The sequence below is a fragment of the Arvicola amphibius genome, chromosome 12 (genome assembly GCF_903992535.2).
Source record: "Arvicola amphibius chromosome 12, mArvAmp1.2, whole genome shotgun sequence".
Lineage (NCBI taxonomy): Eukaryota > Metazoa > Chordata > Mammalia > Rodentia > Cricetidae > Arvicola > Arvicola amphibius.
In genome coordinates this window covers 22,504,318-22,528,480 of record NC_052058.2, presented here as the reverse complement: position 1 = coordinate 22,528,480, position 24,163 = coordinate 22,504,318, and the positions used below count along the sequence as shown (strand labels likewise).

General features: G+C 46.6%; 1 protein-coding gene across 1 annotated transcript; it reads left to right on the top strand.

Moving 5' to 3' along the window:
* The first annotated feature begins 1,860 nt into the window (after positions 1 to 1,860).
* Positions 1,861 to 23,803, top strand: Arhgap30 (Rho GTPase activating protein 30). The gene is made up of 12 exons (XM_038349082.1): positions 1,861 to 2,230; positions 11,649 to 11,751; positions 14,452 to 14,596; positions 16,027 to 16,109; positions 16,235 to 16,342; positions 17,127 to 17,254; positions 17,732 to 17,906; positions 17,988 to 18,091; positions 18,171 to 18,248; positions 18,767 to 19,162; positions 21,143 to 21,429; positions 21,522 to 23,803. Exons 1-12 carry the CDS (start codon positions 2,134 to 2,136, stop codon positions 23,130 to 23,132), a joined length of 3,315 nt encoding a protein of 1,104 aa, XP_038205010.1. The 5' UTR covers positions 1,861 to 2,133; the 3' UTR covers positions 23,133 to 23,803.
* Positions 23,804 to 24,163: the final 360 nt, after the last annotated feature.

Here is a 24,163-nt window from a genome sequence, read left to right as displayed (position 1 = left end):
GCATGCATTGTGCTGTCATGTTAAGAGTCCCGGCGAATGGTATGTGTGCCACAGGATTTGTGGCTGTGTGCAGAACATTGCTAGGGTGTGGCTTGTGCCTAGCGTGCCTCATGTGTGACCTCTGCCTGCAGACGCAGGTATTATCCTCAGACCCCAGAGCAGTATTAGTGATGCAGAGGTTGGAAGGGAGATGTGGAGACTGTGGGCCAGATCCAGGTGTGCGGGCATAGCTGGAGCTAGAATCTGACCTCCAAAGTCGGGGAACTGTGTTCCCACCCTTGGGGGGCAAGTGTGAAGCAGACGTCCAGGGGTCTGCCAGAGGCTTGAACTGTTACAGAAGCCCTCTGCCCTCTGGTGGCCTGTGGGCCTGCTGCATGTACACACCACACTGTCTGTAAATTAATCTCCAAGGGAGCCTCCTGAGGTTCCCTCAGGCTCCCTTAATAAGAGAAAAAGAAACGTAAAAAACAAACAAAACCCTTTTTGTTACTGTGCATGCTTTTTGCTGGGCTTGTTTAAGCAAGGCCAGCCCACATAGGCATTGGACAAGACTGTTTAGCAGACCCCACAGCAGGAGCTAATTCCTATGGTTCTGGAAAGTTCTCCTCTTAGGCATCTTCACCCAAAGAGGCTCTGGGGAGAAAACTGACAGCTGGCGGAGTCTGGAACTAGTGGTGTGAGGTATAAACATGGGGAGAAGAGGGTAGAGATGGGGTGCTTGGCTCCCATGGCCCTTCAAACCTTCCCCTAGTTGTGTCTACAGTTGTCCCTGCCTTCACAGAGTTGGGACCTGGTGTCAAGGGCCCCTGGTTCAGTTGTGTAGAGGGCAGAGGGTAGCAAGGGAAGGTAGTTCAGGTGAGGTTTGAGCTGCTGTGGGCGAGGGTGACAATAGCTCCTTCCCCAGGGTTTCTGAGTCATTAATTTGGGGCTCTTCTGGCATTTTCTATGTGTGGGACCTGGGATTAGATGTTTTTCTTTAGGCTGCCCAAACCTACTCAGCCAGAATACTGAGATTTACTACTCCAGCCTTGTTTGACCTGCAATCTGGTCTAACGGAGAGGCTTTCATCCCATTCCCACGGACTTGTGGGCCCTGAGGACCTGGGGTCCTAGTGTGTATATTTTATGTAAATATATGTATATTTGTACATAAAATGATATTCTGTTTTTAAATAAACAGATAAAATCTTTTCTGTCTGATTCCTGTCTTGCCCCTTGCCCTGGGTAAGTCACAAGTGCCACCTCAATGTCTTCCCTTGCTCCTGGGCAGGGTGAGGACCCAGAGACTTGCAGCTAAGAAGGAACAAATGGCTTTCAAAACCCTTTTAGCCATTTCCGAGTGCCCTCAGGTAGGAGAGTGTGGACGTGACCTCCGTTAGGGGAAGCCAGTGCCTTAGTGTGCAAAGTGTTTCGAATTTGACTGTGCTGGAAACTTCCAACAGCTGTATGGGGTGGACAGCCATGTACTCTTCTACAAAGAAACTGAAACTCGAAAGGCAGCTGGTCTGCGTCCTCATCTTCAAAGGTATGGCAACCGAGGCTCAGTGAAGAAACGTGGCTTGACCACGATGACAAAGCCAGCAGAGGCATCCCCCATCCTGAGTACATTCTGCCTGGTCCTTTCTGAATTTGGGTCTCTGGAAATGCCAACCACCTGCTCACACCCCAGGCACCATTACTCCACCCAAGCGTTCTGACATCACCTCCCTTTGTGACCAATAGACGAAGTCCCAGCAATGATGAGGATGTGAATGTCAGCTACCTCCCCCACCGCAGGCCCTGTGGTTGCAAAGATGCTCTAACAGGAAGCGGGTTTGAGGAGCTGCACAGCTTCCTGCCCCCCTAGAGCTTCACAGTGCGAGAAGGGCCAGGGCTCAGCTTGGCCACGAGATACAGCTTCATGCCAGGGTTCTGGTAGCTTCCTCTTCCATATCCACTTCCGTGTGGCCCCGAGTGGGCCCCCTAGGCAAGTGCTGCTGTCCGTTGCCCAAGCCACCCTCCACCTCCAGTTTGGAGCCCTGCCCCTCTAGGGCTGGGCCAAACCCAACTACTGACTGGGATTCCATGGGGGACTGGTAGGTCAAAGGTCTTGGGGAACAGAAGTGGTGGGGCCGCGATCCTGGGTGCACTGGCCATGAAGTCTCGGCAGAAAGTAAAGAAGAAGGGCTACTCCAAGGAACGAGTGTTTGGGTGCGACTTACAGGAGCACCTACAGCACTCAGGACAAGACGGTAAGGAGGCCAACAGGAGCAAGGGGCAGCTAAATGGGTGGGTGGACTGGCACACAGGCACTGAGCTTGTCTTCTCTGGCTTGATTTGATCTGTTGGGAAGAATCAACTCCTAGGGCCCTGTGGCCCAGGATCACCATCCATGAGACCTGTGCCCAGGAAAGACAGGAAATCTGGCTCAGAGGAGGCAGAGAGGTTTGCTTCTGTAATAGTTGTGGGGCAGGTCTCTGAGAGCGTGAGGATAAGAACTCTAAGGGGACATGAAGTGGGGGATGGTGATATTTATGAAGTCTAGAGATGCCGACGAATCCGGTGAGGAGACGAGATGGGGACAGAGGCTAGGAACAGAGGTCCTATGTCAGGAGAGTGGCTAAAGGGATCCATTTATTTAGAAAAATAAATGGAGGTGGGAATGGGCCCAGTGGGTCTGAGGACATATCTTGCGGAGAGTGGAGGGAGGCATCCTAGCTGGAGAACAGGACCAAGGGACAAGGACCTGGCCCTTCTGCACCTTTGCTGGGCCGCGGGAGGGTGTGGGGGAAGGAGAGACCGTCTTCTTTAGACTGCTTGCAAAAAAGAAACAGCTTTGCAGTAGAAGGCAAGGGGAGAAGCTGCTGATGTAGGCATCACAGAAAAGTGAAGGAGATGGCTCAAGCCCTGGTTTGAAGCTGGGGGTAGAAGCTGCAATAAAAATAGGTGTGGGCACTGTCTGGAGCTGCCTCGGTTCCTTGCCTGGCTTACCATGCAGTGGCCTTGGAAAGCCAGCCTACCCAGGGACAAGCCCTGGCTCAGTGCTCTGCCTAGCATGCGCTCAGAACCATGTCTTATTTGATTTGAAATTGAGCTATCTTGACTATACTGGCCAGCTTGTTTTCAGCACACTGAGCGACTTACAAAAAAGGGCATGATTCTGCCCCCCCTTCCACCCCACCCCAATCTGTCATTTCCTCTTTGTCCCCTTCTCTGGTTGTGGTGCCTGCAGAGAAGGGAGGGCGATGGTGGTTCCCAGCTCATTTCCTGCTCTTAGCCCCGCCCTTGTGTCCCCAGACACCTCCTTCCCCTTTTCTCCTCCATCAGAGGGCCCCATCCCTACCAGCCTCCATTAAGGGAAAGTCCAGGCCCCAAGAAAGAGTGTTTACAGCCGAGGTGGACTTTTCTGTGCCTTTCCTATTCTCTCTGAGCACACCTGGCTCCTTTATTATCATTCCACTGGCCATAATGATTCTTTTACAAAAAGTATCACACCGTTTACTTATATATTTCGTATGCATGTTGGAAAGGTGCAAATTGCAGGTATGGAGGTCAGAGGACAACCTGAGTGAATCAGTTTTCTCCTTTCATCTTGTGGATCCCAGACATCAAACACAAGTCACCAGGTTTGGTGGCAAGTACCTTCATCCACTGTACCACCTCACAGGCTGTCTGTTGTTGTTGTTGTTGTTTTTCGAGACAGGGTTTCTCTGTGTAGCCCTGGCTGTCCAGAAACTGGCTCTATAAACCAGGCTGGCCTCAAACTCAGAGATATCCGACTGCCTCTGCCTTTCGAGTTCTGGGATTAAAGGTGTGCGCCACCACCGCCTGACAGGCTATATTTATTAGTAGTATTAATATCAGTGCGTGTATGTGTGTTTGTGTCCACATCTACCACGGTGCATATGTGGAAGTCAGACAGCAACTTTTGGAAGCAGGTCCCAGGGATGAACTGAGGTTGAACTGAGGTTTTCAGGCTTGGTGGCAGCAGGTTTTCAGGCTTGGTGGCAGCATCTTTTACCTCCTGAGCCATCTTACCAGCACTAAAGGATTTCCTTTTTAAGTTTTGAGATATTTTTTAATTTTATAGGCATGAGTTTGTCTGTGGGTATGTGTGTGTATTACATGTGTGCAGTGCCTATGGAGGCCAGAAGAGGGCATCAGATTCTCATTGGAACTGGAGTTCCGTTCGGTAGCTGCCACAGATGCTCTGGAAGAACAGTCAATTCTCTTAGCTGAGGAGCCACCTAGCCAGCACTAGATAATGATTCCCAACAGAGAGCCATACATCTTCATTGGACTTCATTGGGGATGATGTTCTTGTAGTTCCTGGTAAACCCTCAGTTCAGCCTCCTTATCCTGGTTCAGCCCTTCCCTGTGATTCCCACCCCCCACAGACAGCCCAGACTCCCCTTCTGTGATTCTCAGGGCCACCATTCCCAGCTGGTGAAAGGTTTCTTTCTAGAGATCCAGGGATAATGAAAGGCCAGTGGCTCCTGGTTGCAGGTAAATCCAGAGCAGGTGAGAATTAACTTCTCACCTTACCAAAACTTCACCTGCGCTCCAGACTTGAGAGATGACACTTGGGTATCTCAGGTATCAGTGAGAGCCCCTCCCCTGATCCAAAACATCCTGGTACAGAAAGGTGGAAGGTGTTAGGGATGAGTGAGGCTGGTTGATTGCAGCTTCTCTCTTTAGCTCAAGATCCAGCAAGAAATTGAAGGTCTATGTAGATGAGATCCATCTGCTTCTGGTGTATGATTCTCCTCGGTCATCTTAGTTTTCTCTACCCCCACACCCTTGCTTGACTTTAGACCTCTTCCCTAACTCTTCTCCCCTAAATGGATCTTTCCCTATCCCCGAGCCCTACATACACTTTGACAACTTGCTTCGGTTTCTGATTCATTGTTGGTCCTTCTTTGACTCCACCCATATCCTCTGCACCGTGTTGACTCCATCACCCCAATCTTGTCTCTAGATTCCATCGTCTTGTCTCTGACTTCATTTCTCTGATGTATATCTGCAGCTCCACCAACTCTCTGACCCTGTTATCTTTAGACCCATTTCCTTTATGACTCAGGCTCCTTCAGCCCTTCCATCTCTGTAAAGTCCTACTCCAGAGGTTCAAAATCAACTGAGAAAAATAGGGCAGGAAAACCTGGTTTAGATGAAACCTAGGAATTTAGAGGAGAGAGGGAGATTGATGTTTGAGGTGCAGTCTCGCTATGTAGCTGGGATTACAAGTGTGCACTAACCGGACCCAGTTGGCAGCCTATTTGTGAATCAGTAGAGCTATAGCATGGCCAAAAGAATGGACGCAGCATTTGGCACCCAACGGCAGAGCAGCAGCTTCACCAAGCAGGGCAGCCTCACCTCTTCTTTTAGTGCTGAGAACTAAGGACGGTGGACCACGGAAAAGCGAGAGCAGGACCTGAAGGCATGAACAGTAATCCACAAGGCTAGACTGGAGTGAGGTGAGGAAGGTGACAAGAGCCCAAATTTTAGGAACCACTCACTCCAGGGACATTGTGCAAATGTCCTGGGTCCCTCGTTCTAAGGATTAACTCATGCACAACCCTGAAAGCAAAGACTTCCTTAAATTTTTTTTTAACCCTCCATGCTTTTCTTGTTTTACCCAAGTTCCGGTTATGAGCAAAAAGTCAAAGGATCTGAAAACCAGGTCACAGGAAGAAAGATGAAAACCAGTGATTGGTGGGATTATTATCTATACCCTTCGTCCTGCTTTTCTGTCGTATTTGCTCCACAAAAAGCTTGGGAAGGCAGCTGGCTCTCTGTGTTCCAGGATGGTCAGGACTGTTAAACAAAGAAACGCCCATCTCAAAAAATGAAACCAACAAACCTCAAACAAAAAGCTTGGGTTGACTTCTGAGAGGCAACACAACGAACAAATAAATGACTGAGGAACTGAACTGAATAGAAATTAAGAAGAGTAGGACCCAGAAATGCATGTCAGATAGTTCTATGTGGCTGCTAGGGGTGGGCCTTAAACTGCATAGTAGTTAAAGTCATATGAAACTCACAAGCCTTTTAGGGAACAAAATTTAGGTAGCTGAGAAGAAACACAACTTTCCCTGACACCAATAAATGCAAGGAACTTCTCTGGTGACTTCCAGTCAACAGGACTCAGCGCTCTGTCAAAGGCAATGTTCTTTATCAAATCTCTAAGGGACTTTAGTGATTCAGACGTAATTCTGAATTAATTCATTGTGTAATCTAACAAACATTTGAATACCTCGTGTTTCACCACAGTGAGAGATACGATTCTCTGACGAGAGAGTACCATTTGTCAGGAGGTATAGATACAACCACTTACAATAAAGTGTAGTAAGTACTGTAAGATTGGGGGCTGGAGAGATGGCTCAGTAGTTAAGAGCATTTGCTGCTCTTGCAGAGGACCTGGGATTAGTTCTCAGCACCCACATAGTGTAGCTCACAACTGCCTGTAACTCCAGTTCCACCTTAATCTGACGCCCTCTTCTGGAATCCTCAGGTACCTGCATACATAAGGTGCATGTACAAGATGCTCACATATATATATATATATATATATATATATATATATATATATATATATATATAAAATAGTGAGATGAGCAAAGGAATGTAATATATATATACACACACATATGTATATATACACACACACATATACATACAAAGGGTTCAGAATCTTGAACCCTTTTTATATTATTCTTGTGTGTGTGGATACATGTGTGTGGCTATTTGAGGTTAATATTTGGGCTCATTCTCCATCACTCCCCAGCAGATTATTTTTGTCAGGGTCTCTCAGTCAAGCCCACAGTTTGCTGATATGGCCGTACCACCACCCTTATTGCTCTGGGGCATCTCCTATCTCCACTTTGTGAGGACAGAATTGCAACCCATTTACATGAATTCACATGGATTCTGGGGACCTGAATTCCAGAACTCTTGCTTTCCAGAAAACACTCTTAATCGCTGAACCACCTCTCCAGCCCTGGTTTAGTTCGTTTAGTTTAGTTAAGGTTTTTTTTTTTTTGTTTTGATTTGTTTTTTTAAGATGATATCATTATGTTGTACATTAGCTCTGAATTCCTGTGCTACAGTGATTCTCCTGTCTTCCCAAGGAGCTAGGACTATAAGCATGTGCTACTCTGCCCAGCTAGGAGGCTATGCTTGAGATGTTTTGAGTAACAGTTTACCAGGCAATTGGAGGGGAAGGTATATTCCCAGACAGGAGAATAAAACAAGTGCCTTCGTCAGTTCTGGGTTGCTCCAGCAAAACAGCTCAAATGGAGAAATTATGGAGAAGTTGATTTTGCTCATGACTACAGTGGCTGAGGTTTTCAGAGAGCTTATGCCAGCATACTGGCAAGGGACGCCTGGATATGTCACAATATGGTGAGGTGGAAAGAAAACTATCTGCATACGGAAGGGACCAGGAGCATGGAGTGGCATTGCTTTTGATAACCCACTCTCTGATCCAGTCGTGAAAGACCCACTCCACCCCAAAGAGGTAGCATTGTAAACCTTGGTGGCACACTTTTATAATCCCAGTACTTGAAAGGTATAGGGGCATCTTCAAAGGCCTGTCTGAGCTAGTAATAAAGACCATCTCTCAAACAAGAACATACACACATTAAAAAAAAAAGCCAGGCCAGGTGGTGGTGGTGGTGCTTGTCTTTAATCCCAACACTTGGGAGGCAGAAGCAGGCGGATCTTTGTGAGCTTGAGGCCAGCCTGGTCTACAAAGCTAGTTCCATAACAGCTAGGGCTGTTACACACAGAAACCCTGCCTCAAAAAACAAACATAAAAACCAGGCAAACCCCCACAAAATCCAAGAGACAGTAATAATTCTTTCATGAGGAGAGAGTCCCATGACTTGATTATCTCTCACTAGGTCCCACCTTATTGATTGTGTCCCATCTCAACACCACCACTCTGAGAGGCTTCCAGCACACAAACCTTTGAGAGAAAAATCATGTCCAAGCCACATCACTGAAGAATGGTACCCAGGCTTGCTTATGGATTAGCAAAGGGCTCAGTCATAGAGTTTGTCAGGACTTGGGTTGTGAAGGTCTTCTATCCCAGGCTGAAGAGCTCATATTTTATTCTGTGTCTTAAAGATAAGCACTGGGTACTTGGGTAGGGTAGGCTGGGTGTTTCTGTAGCCTAGGATTAAAGTGTAGAAGGGGCGTAGTTTATAGGTTTGAGTTAGGTTGCACTCACAGCTATCTTTGTCTGCATGGCTTTCATTTTTCTTTTTCTTTTTTTTTTTTTTTTTTGAGGCATGGTTTCTTGGTGTAGCCTTGGCTGTCCTGCAACTTGCTCTGTAGACCAGGCTGACTTCGAACTAAGGGAGATCTGCCTGCCTCTGCCTCCTGAGTGCTGGGGTCAAAGACATGGGCCACCACCGCCTGGCTGCATGGCTTTCTTTCTCTTTCTTTCTGTCTGTCTGTCTGCCTTTCTTTCTTTCTGTCTGTCTGTCTGTCTGTCTTTCTTTCTTATTTATTTTTGTTTTTTTGCGACAGGGTTTCTCTTGCAGCTTTGGAGCCTGTCCTGGAACTAGCTCTTGTAGACCAGGTTGATCTTGAACTTACAGAGATCCACCTGCCTCTGCCTCCCAAGTGTTGGGATTAAAGGCGTGCCCCACCACCACCCAGCTAGCACGGCTTTCTATATGGGATTCAATACTTTGAGACTCTATCACAACTGCTACTCTATCAAGATAACATGAGAAATACCACGATAATCTTTAAGGAGATTAGTCTAATAGCACAGTATTAGCCCAAGGTCAGGAGAGATAATATAATTTTTTGCACTTAAAAAAAGGTTTATTATTCTGTTTGTATATTGTGTGGACACACATGTGCCATGAAGGGCATGTGAAAGTCAAAGGACAACTTGTGGAAGCCGGTACTCTCCTTTTATGCCTGACCACGTGATCAGGCGTGGTACTTTCCAATGCCAAACTGAGTAACTGCAAGTTTTCTTACCAGAGAAAGTGCCTGGAGCTAAACGCCTTCAGCTGCGTTCCATTTCAGCTGGGATAACTGGGGTTCATTTGTTCATGGCTGATAGAGTGTTACATAAATGCAATTTGGGTGCCAGCCTTTTACTTTGCCTTGTCTGCCCCACAGAATTCCTGTTCCCTTAAAAAATTCTGGGGTATGTCGCGGGGTGGTGGCACAAGCCTTTAATCCCAGCTCTCGGGAACCGGAGGCAGGTGGATCTCTATGAACGCGAGGCCACCCTGGTCTACAGAGCAAGTTCCAGGGCATACAGGGCTACACAGAGAAACTTTGGGAAAAAAAATCTGGGGTAATGACTGATGACAAAGAGAAGTTTCAGTTCCAAAGCTGCGGGCCTGTTCTTCCTGTAACTACAGCTCTGACAGCTGAAGGCGGGGCAGGAGGGATGGCTCAGCATAAGAACACAAACTGCTCTTGCAGAGGCCAGGGTTTGGTTCCCAGTACTCATGTTGGGCAGCTCACAATCACCTGTAATTCTAGCCCCTTAGGGATCTCGGATGCTTCTGCACTCCTAAGCACATGCGCACGCACACTATTAATGAGATGCTATTGATTTAGTCAGGCATTGATGACACATGCCTTAATTTCAGCACTCAGGAGGCCCAGGGCTACACAGAGAAACTCTTGTCTTAAAAAAAAAAAAAAAAAAACAAAACAGTTACCATTTATCTTACTTCTCCATTTTATGTTGTGATTTGGCCTAATAATTTTATTTGTATTTTATAATACGAATAGTGGGTTTTTTTTTGGTTTTTTGTTTTGTTTTGTTTTGTTTATTGAGACAGGGTTTCTCTGTATCTTTGGAGCCTGTCCTGGAGCTAGCACTTGTAGACCAGGCTGGCCTCGAACTCACAGAGATCTGCCTGCCTCTGCCTCCCAAGTGCTGGGATTAAAGGCATGCACCACTATGCCTACCTTAATTTTTTATCTTTAACTTTTAAGGTTTTTGTCAACTGGATTTATATATAAGCTGTTAAATATCTATAAACTGTTAAAATAGAATGTAAGGTTATTGTAAATGATTTGTTGTTCTGCAACCTTAGTCTATCATTTTCTGTGAAAATCTAAAATAATAAGATAAATACTGAGTATATATCATAAGTGCTTGCCTAGCATGCATAGGCCATATGCTTGCTTTTTTTTTTTTGAGACAGGGTTTCTCTGTAACTTTTGGAGCCTGTCCTAGAACTAGCTCTTGTAGACCAGGTTGGCCTCGAACTCACAGAGATCTGCCTGCCTCTGCCTCCTGAAGTGCTGGGACTAAAGGCATGCGCCACCACTGCCTGGCCTTATGTTTGATCCCAGTATCACATAGACCAAGTATGGGGGCACATGCTTATAATCTCCATATTCAGGAAGCAGAAGCAGTAGGATCAGGAATTTGAAGTCACCTTCAACTACACATCAAATTCAAGTCATCTTGGGTTAGGTAAGACTCTCAAAAACAAATAAACAAATTGAATGTGGTGGACACACCTGTAATCCCAGTACTCAGGAAGTAGAGGCTGGAGGATCAGAAATTCAAGGTCTTCCTGGACTATACAGCAAGCTGAAGGCCAGCCCAAGATCCATGAGGCCCTGTCTCAAAGCAAACAAATGAACAAACAGAGGTATTATGGAATATTAGTTTAGCCAGGCAGAGATGTGTTAATATTTGTTTATGCTGTATTTGTTTAACTATGTAAAGATGTGTTACATTTGTTTCTGCTGCATTTGTTCTGGGATGTAAAGATGTGTTGCTGTTTCACCTTGACTGCCTAAAGGTGCCTGATTGGCCTAATAAAAAACTAAACAGCCAATAGCTAGGCAGTAGAGGGATAGGCAGGGCTGGTGGGCAGAGAGAATAAGTAGAAGGAGAGGAAAGAGAGAAAGAAGAGTGAACGAGGGAGAGAAAGAGGAAGACACCCAGGGCCAGCCAGACAGGTAGCTGCCAGCCAGACAGCCAGACACGGAGTAGGACATACAGAATAAAAGAAAGGTAAAAAGCCCTGAGGCAAAATGTAGATGAAGAGAAATGGATTAAATTTAGTAATAAGAGCTAATGGGACAAGCATAAGATAAGGCTGAGCATTCATAACTAGTGCTAAGTCTCTGTGTCATGATTTGGAGGCTGGTTGGTGGCCAAAATAAAGCCTGTTACAGAGCTGGGGCTCAAGAGATGGCTCAGTGTTTAAAAGCACTTGCTGCTCTTGCAGAGATCCGAATTCAGTTCCCAGCACCCATGTTAGGCACCTCACAAGCCCCTACAATTCCAGCTACAGGGATATTTGCTGTCTCTGGCCTCTGCAGACACCAGCACTATATGCAAATTCCCTTGAGCAGACACATACACCTAATTCTTAAATAATCTTTATCTTTGAAAAAGAGATAGAACAAAGAGGGTTAATATTAAGGAGCAGTGAATTTCTCTTTAGTACAGGGATTTATGCTGAGACTTAAGAACTATGGGATAAAAATATTATACAAAGATAGTTGAGTTGGGTCTGATCACCTGTAAGAATCTTCCTAATGAGTTTTTTATTTCACAAGCTTTGCCCTTAATCTTGGTGAACCCTCTTCCATGATCCTCCATTTCTCAGACCCCTTACAGTTGCTAGCTTTTCAGATTTTCTTTTCTCTGCCCATCTGTGTCCCCAGTACCCCAGGTGCTAAGGAGCTGTGCAGAGTTCGTGCAAGAGTATGGAGTGGTGGATGGGATCTACCGCCTCTCAGGGGTCTCCTCTAACATCCAGAAGCTCCGGTGAGTCAGACAGAGTGGATGGGCTCCGTGGGCCAGACAGTCATGGTAAAAGCTGCTGGGGAGAGCTGGGAGAGGGGTAGGGGAAAGTGGGAGAAGGAAGCACAGAGGTTAGGTGCTATTCCAGGGACAGGCTCTTAAGTCTGGTCAGGCAAGGTGGGGACCCCAAGCTCACTCCCCCAGCACACATACTCTCCCCGTTCCCACATATGTAGTCTGCTTTTAAAACACACATACATACACGCATGCACATACGCATTATTTGCATACTATAAAATTCACCATTTAAAAATGTTTGTATCAGTTATGTCTAGTGTAATCACAACACCGCAATCATTACCATTAACTCCAGAACATGTCACCATCCTCTCGACATCTCCCCTTCGCCTAACTTGACTTTCTGTCTGTGTATATCTGTCTCTTCTGACATCTCATAAACAGTAACAATACAATGCATGTTTTCATAAGTCTGTCTCTTCACTCTGAGTCCTTTTAAGGTTCATGCATGCTGTGGCATGTACTAGTATTTTATTGTTTTCTGTAGATGAATACAGTTCTCCAGCGTGGCTACACATTTTTTTTTCTATCCTTTTAGCAGTTGATGGCTCTCCAGGTTGTTTCCACCTTGGGCTATTATAAATAATTTTTACTACAAACATGTGCAAGTTTTCATGGCTGTATCTCAGGTATTACGAATGTATACCTGAGTGGAATGGCTGGGCCATATGGCAACTGCGTGCTGAACTTTTCAAAGTAACTGCCAAACTGTTTAATACAACAGTGTATCACTTACATGTCTGCCAGCCATATATGAAGACTCCAGTTTCTCCACAGCACTGGCAACATTTGTTACTGTCTTTCTGATTGTAGTCATCCTAGTGGGTGTGTATGATATGTCATTGTGATTTATGTGTGCATCTCCCCAGCTACAGATGAAGTTGAACACCTTTCGTGCCTTCCTTTTGGGAAACACCTATTCAAATCTTATGCTACTGCTTAATTTTTTTTAAATCATTGAGTTGTAATAAATTATATGTTCTGAATATCAAAGTTTTTTTTTTTTGAGACAGGGTTACACTGGGTAGCCCTAGCTGTCCTGGAACTCACTCTGTAGATCAGGCGGGCTTTGAATGCACAGAGATCCACCTGCCTCTGCCTTCTGAGTGCTGGGATTAAAGCGCATCATCACGGCCTGGCTGAGTACTAGGTTATAATCAGATGTATGATGAGCAGTATTTTCCCCTCCCCATCTGTGGTTTGTGGGTTGTTCTCTTCCTCTTCTTCTTTGTGGTAGCGGGGATTTTGAACCCAGGGTTCTTTTTATTGATAGTGTCCTTTGATACATAAACGTTCCTTTTCTTTTCTTCTATTGTGGATGACATATGCATGTATATGTGGTTATGTGCGTTTGTGTGGAGGCCAGAGGTCAATGTTGCCTGTTTTCCTCAATTGCCTAATTTTAAAAATGAATTTATTTTTATTAAAATATCTTTATTTTATGTGCATGGTATTCTGCCTGCTTGTATGCCTATGTACAACGTGTGTGCCTGGTGCCCAGAGAGGCCAGATGAGGCCCAGAACTGGAGTTACAAACGACTGTGGGGCACCATATGGATGCTGGGAACGGAATCTTGGTCTTTTGGAAGAGCAGCTAGTGCTCTTAACCGCTGAGCATCTTTCCAGTCCTCTCTACGTTTTTGTTATTATTAATGTTGTTGTTGTTGTTGTTTGAGTCAGGGTATCTTGCTGAACTCGAAGCTTTCAGATTTGGCTAGACAGAATGGCCAGCAAGCTCCTGGGATTCCCCAGCGCTGATCTTACAGGTCGCTGTTGCCTTACCTGGCTTTTCCTAATAGTGCTGGGGATCCGAACTCAGATGCTTAAGCTTATGCGGCAAGCACTTTATCAACTGAGGTGTTTCCCTAGCCCCTTGTCTTGTTCTCTCTTTTTATTCCTTCCAGTCTTACTCTGTAACTTAGACTGGCCTAGAATTTATTACATAGCATAGGCTAATCTCAAATTCACGGAAATCTTCCTGTCTCAGGAGAATTCGTGTCATTAATTTATCTGTCTGTTTGGTTGTTGGCACTTTGGGTGCCATATCTGAGCACCTGCTAGCTAATCAAATCAAGATCTTGAAGACAACATGTTTGGTTTAAGTATTACACCCAGGCTAGGCAAAGTGGCATATGTTTTTGAATGCCAGCATGCAGGAGGCAGAGGCAGATGGATCTTTGTGAGTCAGAGGTCAACTTGGTCTATATATTGAGTTCCAGGCCACCCAAGAACTATATAGCAGGACCCTTTCTCAAAAAAAGAAAAGGAAAAAGGAGAGACACATTTAGGTCCATCGCCCATGTCTACTGAGTCCGATATATAATCTCTTTGCTGCTAATCATAGATCCCTAGTTAGTCATGCGCAGATCCACTTACCTGTCTCTACTCATCTTTAATTTCACATCTACATATCCACATATGCAGTTCTTAATATTTCCTGACATACATAGAAAATATATGTAAATACTCCAGTGGACATATGTAATGTGTATACATGTGAATATGCGTACATTCCAGCATTCTCCCTCCAAGTCTCACCCATGTTGGAGCATGACCCTGCCTGCAGCTGACCTCTATGGGTCCTACTTCTCCCTACATATCCCCCGTCTGACCTGTACCACACCTGACCACTCTGCACCTCCCCAGGCAGGAGTTCGAGGCAGAGCGGAAGCCAGACCTTCGGCGGGACGTTTATCTCCAGGACATTCACTGCGTCTCCTCCTTGTGCAAAGCCTATTTCCGAGAGCTGCCAGATCCCCTCCTCACTTACCGGCTCTATGACAAATTTGCCGTGAGTTGAGAGGCAGGGGGGTGGGAGACAGGGTTCAAGGGCCACCGCTTCAGTTTCGACACCCCAGGTGTGTCAACGTGCCAGGCACGGTCCTGGGAGCGTGACAGTTAAGCATGACAGAGGAGAAGAGCTCTCCTTCCCAGACCTCATCCACCCCCTGCCACCTCTGCCAGCCTCTGCCCCTCTTGTCTTCACTCTCTCCCTATGGTGTGTTTCCCCTAAGGCCTGCAGACCTCACAGAGCACAGCGGTCAGACTTGGGAGGTAAAGGGCAGGCTGTCAGAGCTGGGAGGCTTTGGAAAGCACCTAGACTAGAGTTTCCCTACACTTAAGAGAACAAAAATGCTGTTTACCTAACAAAAAAAAATATTTTCAGGAATGTCCCTCCAGCTACAACTATTACTGTATCTTAAATCTTCAACAGCTTTGGAGAAGAAGACGCATGACAAAAATGGTGTCCTGATTTGTGATTTCAGTAATGGTTTTTTTTTTTTTTTTTTTTTTTTTTTTTTTTTTTGGTTTTTTGAGACAGGGTCTCTCTGTGTAGCTTTGGAGCCTGTCCTGGAACTTGCTCTGTAGACCAGGCTGGCCTTGAACTCACAGAGATCCTCCTAAGTGCTGGGATTAAAGGTTTGAGTAATACTTTTAAAGTAAAGTTTTAACCTACTTGGGAAGTTGAGGCAGAAGCTGGAGCCTAGAGTTTGAGCCTAGATTGGGCAACATAGAAAAATCCCATCTACTTGCCAAGAGCTTGCATTTTACTGAGTGCAACAACACTGAGACTCAGAGTAGCAACCGCAGCCTGCTCAGTCCATCCAGACCAGGCTGGATGGACCACCTTCCCAGACGCCTTCCAAGGATCTAGCTCCAGAGCTGTACCAAGGTGGACACTGAGGCAGGGGAATGGCAGTGAGTTGCTTATTTATACAAGACGATGTATAAATAAGATCCAGCAGTCAACCAGGTGGTGATGGCTCACACTTTTAATCCCAGCACTTGGGAGGCAGGTGAATCGTGAGTTCGAGGACAGCTAGTTCCAGGACAGGCTCCAAAGATACAAGAAAACCCTGTCTCGAAAAAAAAAAATTCAGTAGTCATTTGTGCGCCCAAAGGTTCTAAGCTTGCTTTCTGTGGTTCTGGGGATTGAACCAGTGCTCTTGTGCATGGCAGGAAAGCACTCTACCACTGGGTTACATCCCAGCCCTTGTTTCCTGCCTCCTGCCTCTGCCTCTAGAGTGCTGGGATCATAGGCATGTGCTACCATGCTCAGCCTGAGGTGTTTTCACTGCTTTATGGTGCCTTGAAGACCTAGGTGGGGCCATTGTGGGACATAGCAATAGATCATTCCTGAGAGTTTAATTTGGACCTCTGAGAAGCAAGCAGGTCATCTGTGAGTCAATGTCTCCTTCTTATACCCTTGTCCCCAATTAGGAGGCAGTGGCAGTGCAGCTAGAGCCTGAACGCTTGGTCAAGATCCTTGATGTGCTCCAGGAACTCCCTGCCCCAAACTACAGGTGTGTGGGGCTCCACCCTCTGTACTCCAGAAACGGCCCCAGCCTTGCTTGCCTCTCCCAGCTCTCAGGTCAGCCCACCCCTGCCTTGTTGTTCTTTTGGGTGATTCTGTTCTTGATTTCGGCAGGACACTGGAGTTCCTTATGAGGCACTTGGTCCACATGGCCTCATTTAGTGCCCAAACCAACATGCATGCCCGGAATCTGGCAATTGTGTGGGCCCCCAACTTGCTGAGGTGAGTGCATGTGTGAGCGGTGTGTAGCTGTTGAGAGGCTTGGGGTAGCAAGATATACTCGAGTGGATGTGGTTGTGGGGGTGCACTGGAGCGGGTTTGGGGGGGTCTCATAAACCCAGCAAGACAGGAAAGTTCAGCAGTGGCTAAGTAGTATAAAGTCCACCAACTTGGGCCTTCACTGAGACCAAGTGAAGCTCTGAAGAGCAAGACTTACACTGTGCTGTGGAGTCTGGGGACGAGAATATTGGTCTTTGCCTAACATTTACTGAGCGAACATCTTACAGTGTATTTGGGAACTGGCCTGTCTCTGACTCATTATGGCACAAAGCATTATTAATTATAACAGTTGTAACAATTCTCAGTCTTCCTTTTGTGGTACAGTGCAAGGAATATGGCAGAACACTGCAGATGGCTTTCTTGGGGGAAGTGGTATTTGAACTTGAATCATACCTGCGGCTTAAGAGATAGATATGGAGATAAAGACCAGGGGCAGAGGATATAGAGCATTTCAGAGGTTGGGCATTTGTAACATGACTTTAATGCTAGCACTTGGGAGACGGAGGCAGGTGGATTTTTGTGAGTTCAAGGCCAGTCTGGTGTACACTGAGAGTTCTAGGCCAGTTACAGCCACAGCTGCATAATGAGACCTTGTCTGTCATTTGTGCGTGCATGCGTGTGTGTGTGTGTGTGTGTGTGTGTGTGTGTGTGTGTGTGTGTGTTTTCAGGACGATTTTAGATAGGAAAGTGTTTTGAGTCCTGGGAGGGACTAATTCCACATCTTTAGGTCTAAGGACATAGAAGCCTCAGGCTTCAATGGGACCGCAGCGTTCATGGAGGTGCGTGTGCAGTCCATTGTCGTGGAGTTCATCCTCACCCATGTGGACCAGCTCTTTGGGGGTGCCTCCCTCTCTGGTTAGTGTCCTTTCTGCCCGTTACCCATCACCACTCTCTGCTGGGAAGAGCTTTAGTTGCTTTAGGGTTTTGACTAAGATCAACTCTAGAGAGCCTCACAAGTCACTTCATTCAGACTTCTCATTTGTGGGTAGGAAGACTGTGTCTCTCACAGAGGGCAGTACGTGATGAGCACATGCAGAGAACACTGAAGAAATGTTAGTACAGCTAGGGCTTGTGCCGGCCTCTTCTGTTGGCATTCTAGCACATAGATTAGTCTCTGCAGCACCACCTTGGAGGACAAGGCTAATGTCTTGGGATCTCCTGACCCTCTTTGTTCTTGAGAACACCCTTCTGAAATGGATAGAGAGGATCTATCTCCAAGGGCCTCTGAATATATCCTTAGCTTGGTAGTTTATTGGGGGTGGGATGGACTGGGGACTTGAGGTTCCTTTCTTGGTTCTGTTACTGGCTGGCCAATTCTTTTCGTTCTCCTAGCTGGTGCAGGTTTGGAGAGTGGATGGCAACCACTTCCAGGGGCCCGGGCATCAGGCAGCTCTGAGGACCTCATGCCCAAGCCTCCTCCCTACCACTTGCCTAGCATCTTACAGGCTGGCGATGGACCACCACAGATCCGGCCCTACCATACTATCATTGAGATTGCAGAACACAAGTAAGACCTCCTTCCCAGGACTTCTTCCCTTGCACTGAGTCACCCAGACTCCACTCCTAATTGTATCTCCATTCTCTGCAGGAGAAAGGGATCTTTGAAGGTCAGGAAATGGCGATCTATCTTCAATTTGGGTCGCTCTGGCAATGAGACAAAGCGTAAACTTCCACTGCGGGCTGAGGACAGGGGTAGGTCTGGGATGATGAGGAAATGGGGCTCTGGTGAGGGCGTGTGAGGTCTTGGTGCTACGCAATTCATCTTTTTCAGAAGAAAAAGCCAACAAGGGGACACTGCGGCCTGCTAAGAGCATGGACTCACTGAGTGCTGCAGCTGGCGCCATTGATGGTGAGGACAGATGTGTGGCTATGTGTATGTGCTATGACAATTACAGCACAGGCTTGTGTGTCTATAAATGTGGCCACGTGTATCTAGTAATTTTAAATAAAAATCACAAATAATCATATATCAGTCTTGGAGATAGATGGCAAGTTTTACAATAGATGAGCCTATTATCTAATCTTTGGGTATATTCATGAGCATTTGTACATTCTTTGTACTTTCTCTCTCTCTCTCTCTCTCTCTCTCTCTCTCTCTCTCTGTGTGTGTGTGTGTGTGTGTGTGTGTTAGTGGTACCTAGTGACTGTATCTACAGAGAGGGAAGAAGATCCATCAGGTATGTGTGACCTTTAACCTGTTGACTGGGCAGATAATTTGCAGTAGAAGCCAAAAGGAAGCTGGGTCTGTACCTTCCAATTATCCTACCTCTAAAACCTAAGAAGACAGAGCCGCTGAGTCTGATCTGAGCTGTCAAGACCCTTTGGAGCTGAGGCTGCTGAATACCTGACCCTCTCTCTCTTCCACAGAGCCAGAGGGACTGGTGGGTCCCAGTAGTCCTCAGTCAAGCTCACTGATGTCTGAGAGCTTGGAGAATAATTCTATGGATGCAGCAGAGGGTGAACAGGAACCTGAGGCCGAGGCACAGGGCAGTGTGAATTCTGAGCCGGGAACTCCACGAGCTGCGCGGTCAGCTATTCGGGCGTCGGGTACCAGTCGTGCAGAGCGTTGTGCCGGTGTCCACATCTCAGACCCTTACAACGTCAACCTCCCGCTACACATAACCTCCATCCTCAGTGTACCTCCAAACATCATTTCTAACGTCTCCTTGGTCAGGCTTACCCGTGGCCTTGAGTGTCCCGCCCTACAGCCCAGGCCAAATCCTGCCTCAGGTCCTGGCCCCGGCCCTGGCCCTGGCCCCCCAGGTAAGAACTTGGAGATTTCCCAGGGCTGGAAAGGAATCTAGAACTTAAGGTTGAAGCTGTGGTGCTGAGGACGTAACATTGGAAGGTCAGAGGTCAGAGGCTTCAGCCCTTAGGCTTTGAACACAGTCTTACGTTGCCTGCCTAGATTTGGGGCTTGGGGATTCAGTAATATTATTAGGTTATATGAAGTGCATGGAGAAGAGATCTCTGTCAGGCTTCAAATCACTGATTTACCCCCAAGAATAGGGGCCTATGCCAGACGCATAAGGGACTTAGTAAGGTACAAGTAGGGGTACGAGCAAAAGTTGCTGTTAAGAGTCCCTGCAAATTAATATGAAGAGCTAAATATCACTTATCAATTCATGCTGAGGGCTGTATTAGACACTTCACAGGTATTAGCTCATTTTTCATAACATGAAGATGTGAGTATTGTTATTCTTACAACAGTAGAACCTGAAAGTTATCTTCAGCAATTACTACTGATTTAGGAAGCAAGAGCTAGGATGTGATTCATTCTCAGATTCCTATGCCCACCGTGTCACTGATGAGAAAGCCTGAGGTTGTATAAGGTCGAGGTAAATAGGATAGTTAAGTGGACGGAGCTTCAGATTTTGTCTGTGCCACTTATTAGCTGCATGACCTTGGACAAGCTGCTTTGAGCTTCAGTTTCGTTAATGCCAATTGAGGATGAAGAGTTGGGGATGTAGATCTGTTGGTACAGTGCTTGCCTGACATGCACAAAGCACCACATAAACCTGGTATGGAGGCTTATGTAATCCAACACTTCAGAGGTGGAGATGGAAAAATGGAAGTTTGAGGTCATCCCTGTCTCCATAGTTTGAGATCAGCCTGGGATATAGGAGACCTGTGTCAAACAAAGGGTGTGGCACAACATCCTCCATTAATATTTCTTTATTTTTGGAGGGTATTTGTGTGTAGGGGAGTTGCATGTGCAAGTGTGTACATGAATATAGGAAACAGAGGACCACCTTAGGTGTTGTTCTTAGATGATGTCCACATTTTTTTTCTGTGACAGGGTATTTCAATGACCTGGAACTTCCCAAGTAGGCTAGAGTGGTCAGCTCCATGGACTGACCCGTCCCTCTTGCCTAGCACTGGGATCAGAAGAGCACACCAACTTTCAGGGGACCAAATTCAGGTCCTAGGGGCTGGAGAGATGGCTTAGAGGTTAAGAGCACTGACTGCTCTTCCAGAGGTCCTGTGTTCAATTCCCAACAACCATATGGTGGCTCACAACCATCTGTAATGAGATGTGCAGGCACACATGCAGATAGAACACTATACATAATAAATAAATTTACAAAAAACCAAACACAGGTCCTCATATTTGCATACACTCACTATGAACCAAGCCATCTATCTAGCTCCTATACATAACATTTTATTCTTAGGGAAAATATAAAGATTAATTATAAAAATATCAAACACAGTCAGGCAGTGGTGGTGCATGCCTTTAATCCCAGCACTCAGGAAGCAGAGGCAGGAGGATCTCTGTGAGTTCGAGGCCAGCCTGGTCTACAAGAGCTAGTTCCAGGACAGGGTCCAAAGCTACAGAGAAACCCTGTCTCAAAAAACAAAAAAACAAAACACACACACATCAATGCTTAGAGCTGGTGGTGCATGTCTTTTTAATCCCAGCATTTAGAAGGCATAGATATCTTGATCTCTGTGAGTTGAGGCCAGCCTGGTTTACTTAGTCAGTCCAGGCCAAATAGCGCTATGTGGTGACACCTTGCCTCAAAAACAAAGACACACAAACAACCCACAATGCTTGGCACTTGAGTGAGAATAAAGAGAGCTATCACTAGTGAGTCATTCTGGTCTGAGAATGAGCCATGTTGACTAGTACATACCAGGAGTGCTGGGCCCCTAGATTATCAATGTGAGGAATACCCATACCTGAAAGTGTTGGGGCTGACCTTGACTTTTGGATTTCTGAAACTGCTTTTCTTCCAACAGATGAGAAGTCGGAGACAAGATCAGTCCCAGGTCCCCTGGCTGACTCAAACCCAGCAGACATGACTCCTGCCCTGGAGGACTCCTTGTCCCAGGAGGTGCAGGATTCCTTCTCCTTCCTAGAGGACTTGAGCAGCTCAGAGCCTGAGTGGGCGGGGGTGGAGGACAGGGAGGTGGCCAAGACAGAAGCCACAGGAGCAGCAGGAGCAGCAGGAGCAGCACCTTTCTCCCTTGGGGAGGATGACCCTGGGATGGGCTACCTGGAGGAGCTCCTGGGAGTTGGGCCTCAGGTAAGGAGGAGCTGTGCTGGGTATTTGGGTAATGTGTAGCCTAGAGAGTGGATAGGGCTACCTGGTCCTTAGACACAATGCTTTGCCTACAGGTGGAAGAGTTCTCTGTAGAGCCACCCCTGGATGATCTGTCTCTGGACGATGCTCAGTATGTCCTGGCTCCTAGCTGCTGCTCCCTCGATTCTGCTGGTCCCACACCTGATGTGGAAGAAGAAAATGGGGAAGAAGTCTTCCTGAGTGCCTATGATGATTTGAGCCCCCTTCTGAGCCCTAGATCCACGAACTGGGAGGGTGTAGGGAGTCTGGAGGAAGAGGCAGCAAGATGTGGGAAACAACCTCCAACACAGGCTGAAGAGAAACAGGTGTGCCGGGAAGCTGAAGAGGACAAAGAAGCTGGGCCTGGAAGCACATCGGCTAACAGGGAAGATGCTGAGGCAACTCCAGAGGCTGAGATGGAAACTGGGGAAGCTGATGAGGAAGGAGGGGAGGGGGAAAGAAGCCAAAAGGTGATGGGTAGTTTTGAAAAGGGGAATAGTGAAGAGATAGAGACCATGGAAGGAAATTCCAAAGGTCAAGAGGTTGAAAGTATAGAGACCAAAGATACGGAGAAAACAAGAGAAGAGGATAAAGACAAGCAGGAAAGAGAGATTGGGAGAAAAGAAGGAGCTGAGAAAAGAGAGGACACCCCCGTAGAAACTGGAATGGATCCAGAGCATTCAGTCCAGGAATACCAGATTCCTGGAGAGAGCTGGGAAGTGGTACCCAATCAAGAGACTGAGAAAGACAACAAGGATGAGATCAAAGGACTGAGTGGGAATACTGACCACCAGTCAAGAGAAGACCAAGGACATAGTGCAGATAGTAGAAGTCCAGTAGAAGATAATTATAATGGGGAGGAAGGGGAGGTCAGCAAAGAAGAAAAAAGTATAGATATAGAAACTGAAGGCAAGAGAGCTGTTGGTGACCACTTAGAAGAGGGGGCCCACTCTGAAGAGCCAGGTGTAGAGTTCCTGGAGGTTGACAGTACAGAAGAAGTCAATGAAGAGTCTTCTGAGATGGAACAAGGCCCTCCACAGCCATCTGAACCAGAGGGGATGGAGGCTGAGGGACAGCTCAGTTCTGAGGCATGTGACTTGTATTCTTGTCCCTGTGGTTCAACTGGTGGTGTGGGCATGCGTCTGGCTTCCACACTAGTTCAGGTCCAACAGGTCCGCTCTGTTCCTGTAGTGCCCCCCAAACCACAGTTTGCCAAGATGCCCAGTGCAATGTGTAGTAAGATCCATGTAGCACCTGCAAGCCCATGTCCAAGACCTGGTAGGCTTGATGGGACTCCTGGAGAAAGAGCTTGGGGGTCTCGTGCTTCTTGGAGGAACGGGGGTAGTCTTTCCTTTGATGCTGCTGTGGCCCTGGCCCGGGAACGCCAGAGAACTGAGGCGCAGGGAATTCGGCGGACCCAGACTTGTACTGGGGGTGGGGATTATAGCCTCAACTCCAGAACCTCTCCCTGTAGCATGATTCCTGCCCATTCTTCCCGGCCCCTTAGCTGTCTGGAACTCCCACCTGAAGGCACAGAAGGGTCTGAGCCCAGGAGTCGGCTTAGTCTGCCCCCTAGAGAGCTTCACCCCCCTGTCCCTCTTATGTCCCCTCAGCGTCAGACATATGCCTTTGAAACACAGACCAACCGTGGGAAAGAAGGGCTGTGATTAGGATGGGACAAGAGGAATCAGAAATTTACCATCAATCTCTGGAACCCTTGCCTTGCTGTCTTTGCACCCTTGGCAGCTGAAGTGTCCAATTCCATAGGCTTGGGTCCTCCAGCTACTTGTTTTGACCACGGGAGGCACTGCCTTGAAGGGTTTACTTGAGTTTGTGTTAGACACAAAGCACATATCTCTTAGCAGAGTCTTAAGAAATATAGGAAGATCTTATTCCCATGAAGTTGTGATTATTAACCAAAACATAGGGTGGGTAGAAACTTATTATTTTTCTTAAATTTAAATACATAGGGGGGAATTCCAGTCAAACTTCTGCCCTCTCCCGAGGCTGTGAACGTCTCTTCATAGAAGCCCAAGGCAGATGTGGAAAATACAGGGCCAGATACAGAATTGCTCACTCCTGTTTTGTTCCCAGATCCCTGGCTATCTCCTGACACTTTTAGCTCCACATTAGGGGAAACACTTCCAAGAAGCTCTTTAAAGTCCTCAGTGTTCACTGATGGAAATGGATGGCATCTTCTGCCTTCAATTATTTTGCAGGAGTCCTGTACAGATCTCTCTGGTCTTTCTTTTTCCCATTAGAATAATCTCCTATTTCAGGAACGGGATGTCTGGCCATCACTCTGGCCCTGGCATTATTTTTTTGCACAGGCGGGAGCTAGAGGCCTCATTTAGCCATGGTGGCTGTTTGATAATAAAAATTGAATTTTTTACACTTAAATAGTGTATGGACTTACTCTTATTAAAGTCTTGGGGGGAAAGGTATCACATTTGAATGTTGCCAAAATGTATATATCTTGTTTAGATATTCTTCCTCAGTTGTCATGGGAACCTGGAGCTAGAAAAGTAGAACTGAGTTCGCGGTGGTCAAGAAATGAGGAAGAGAAACCTGTATTTACATAATGTTCATCTAATGCCAGGAATTGGGCTAGATTTATGGGTATAAAAACTTTGCCCTTGAATTCATTCAATCTACTTAATTTGGTGAACTTGGTATTAGTATTTCCATTTTACAGATG

Bases quoted from the DNA above. Each gene is read 5' to 3' on its own strand.
- Arhgap30 (XM_038349082.1), top strand. From the start codon at position 2,134: ATGAAGTCTCGGCAGAAAGTAAAGAAGAAGGGCTACTCCAAGGAACGA. The intron at 16,343-17,126 runs GTGAGTGCATGT...CCACATCTTTAG, and splicing joins TGGGCCCCCAACTTGCTGAG to GTCTAAGGACATAGAAGCCT. The intron at 19,163-21,142 runs GTAAGAACTTGG...TTCTTCCAACAG, and splicing joins CCCTGGCCCTGGCCCCCCAG to ATGAGAAGTCGGAGACAAGA.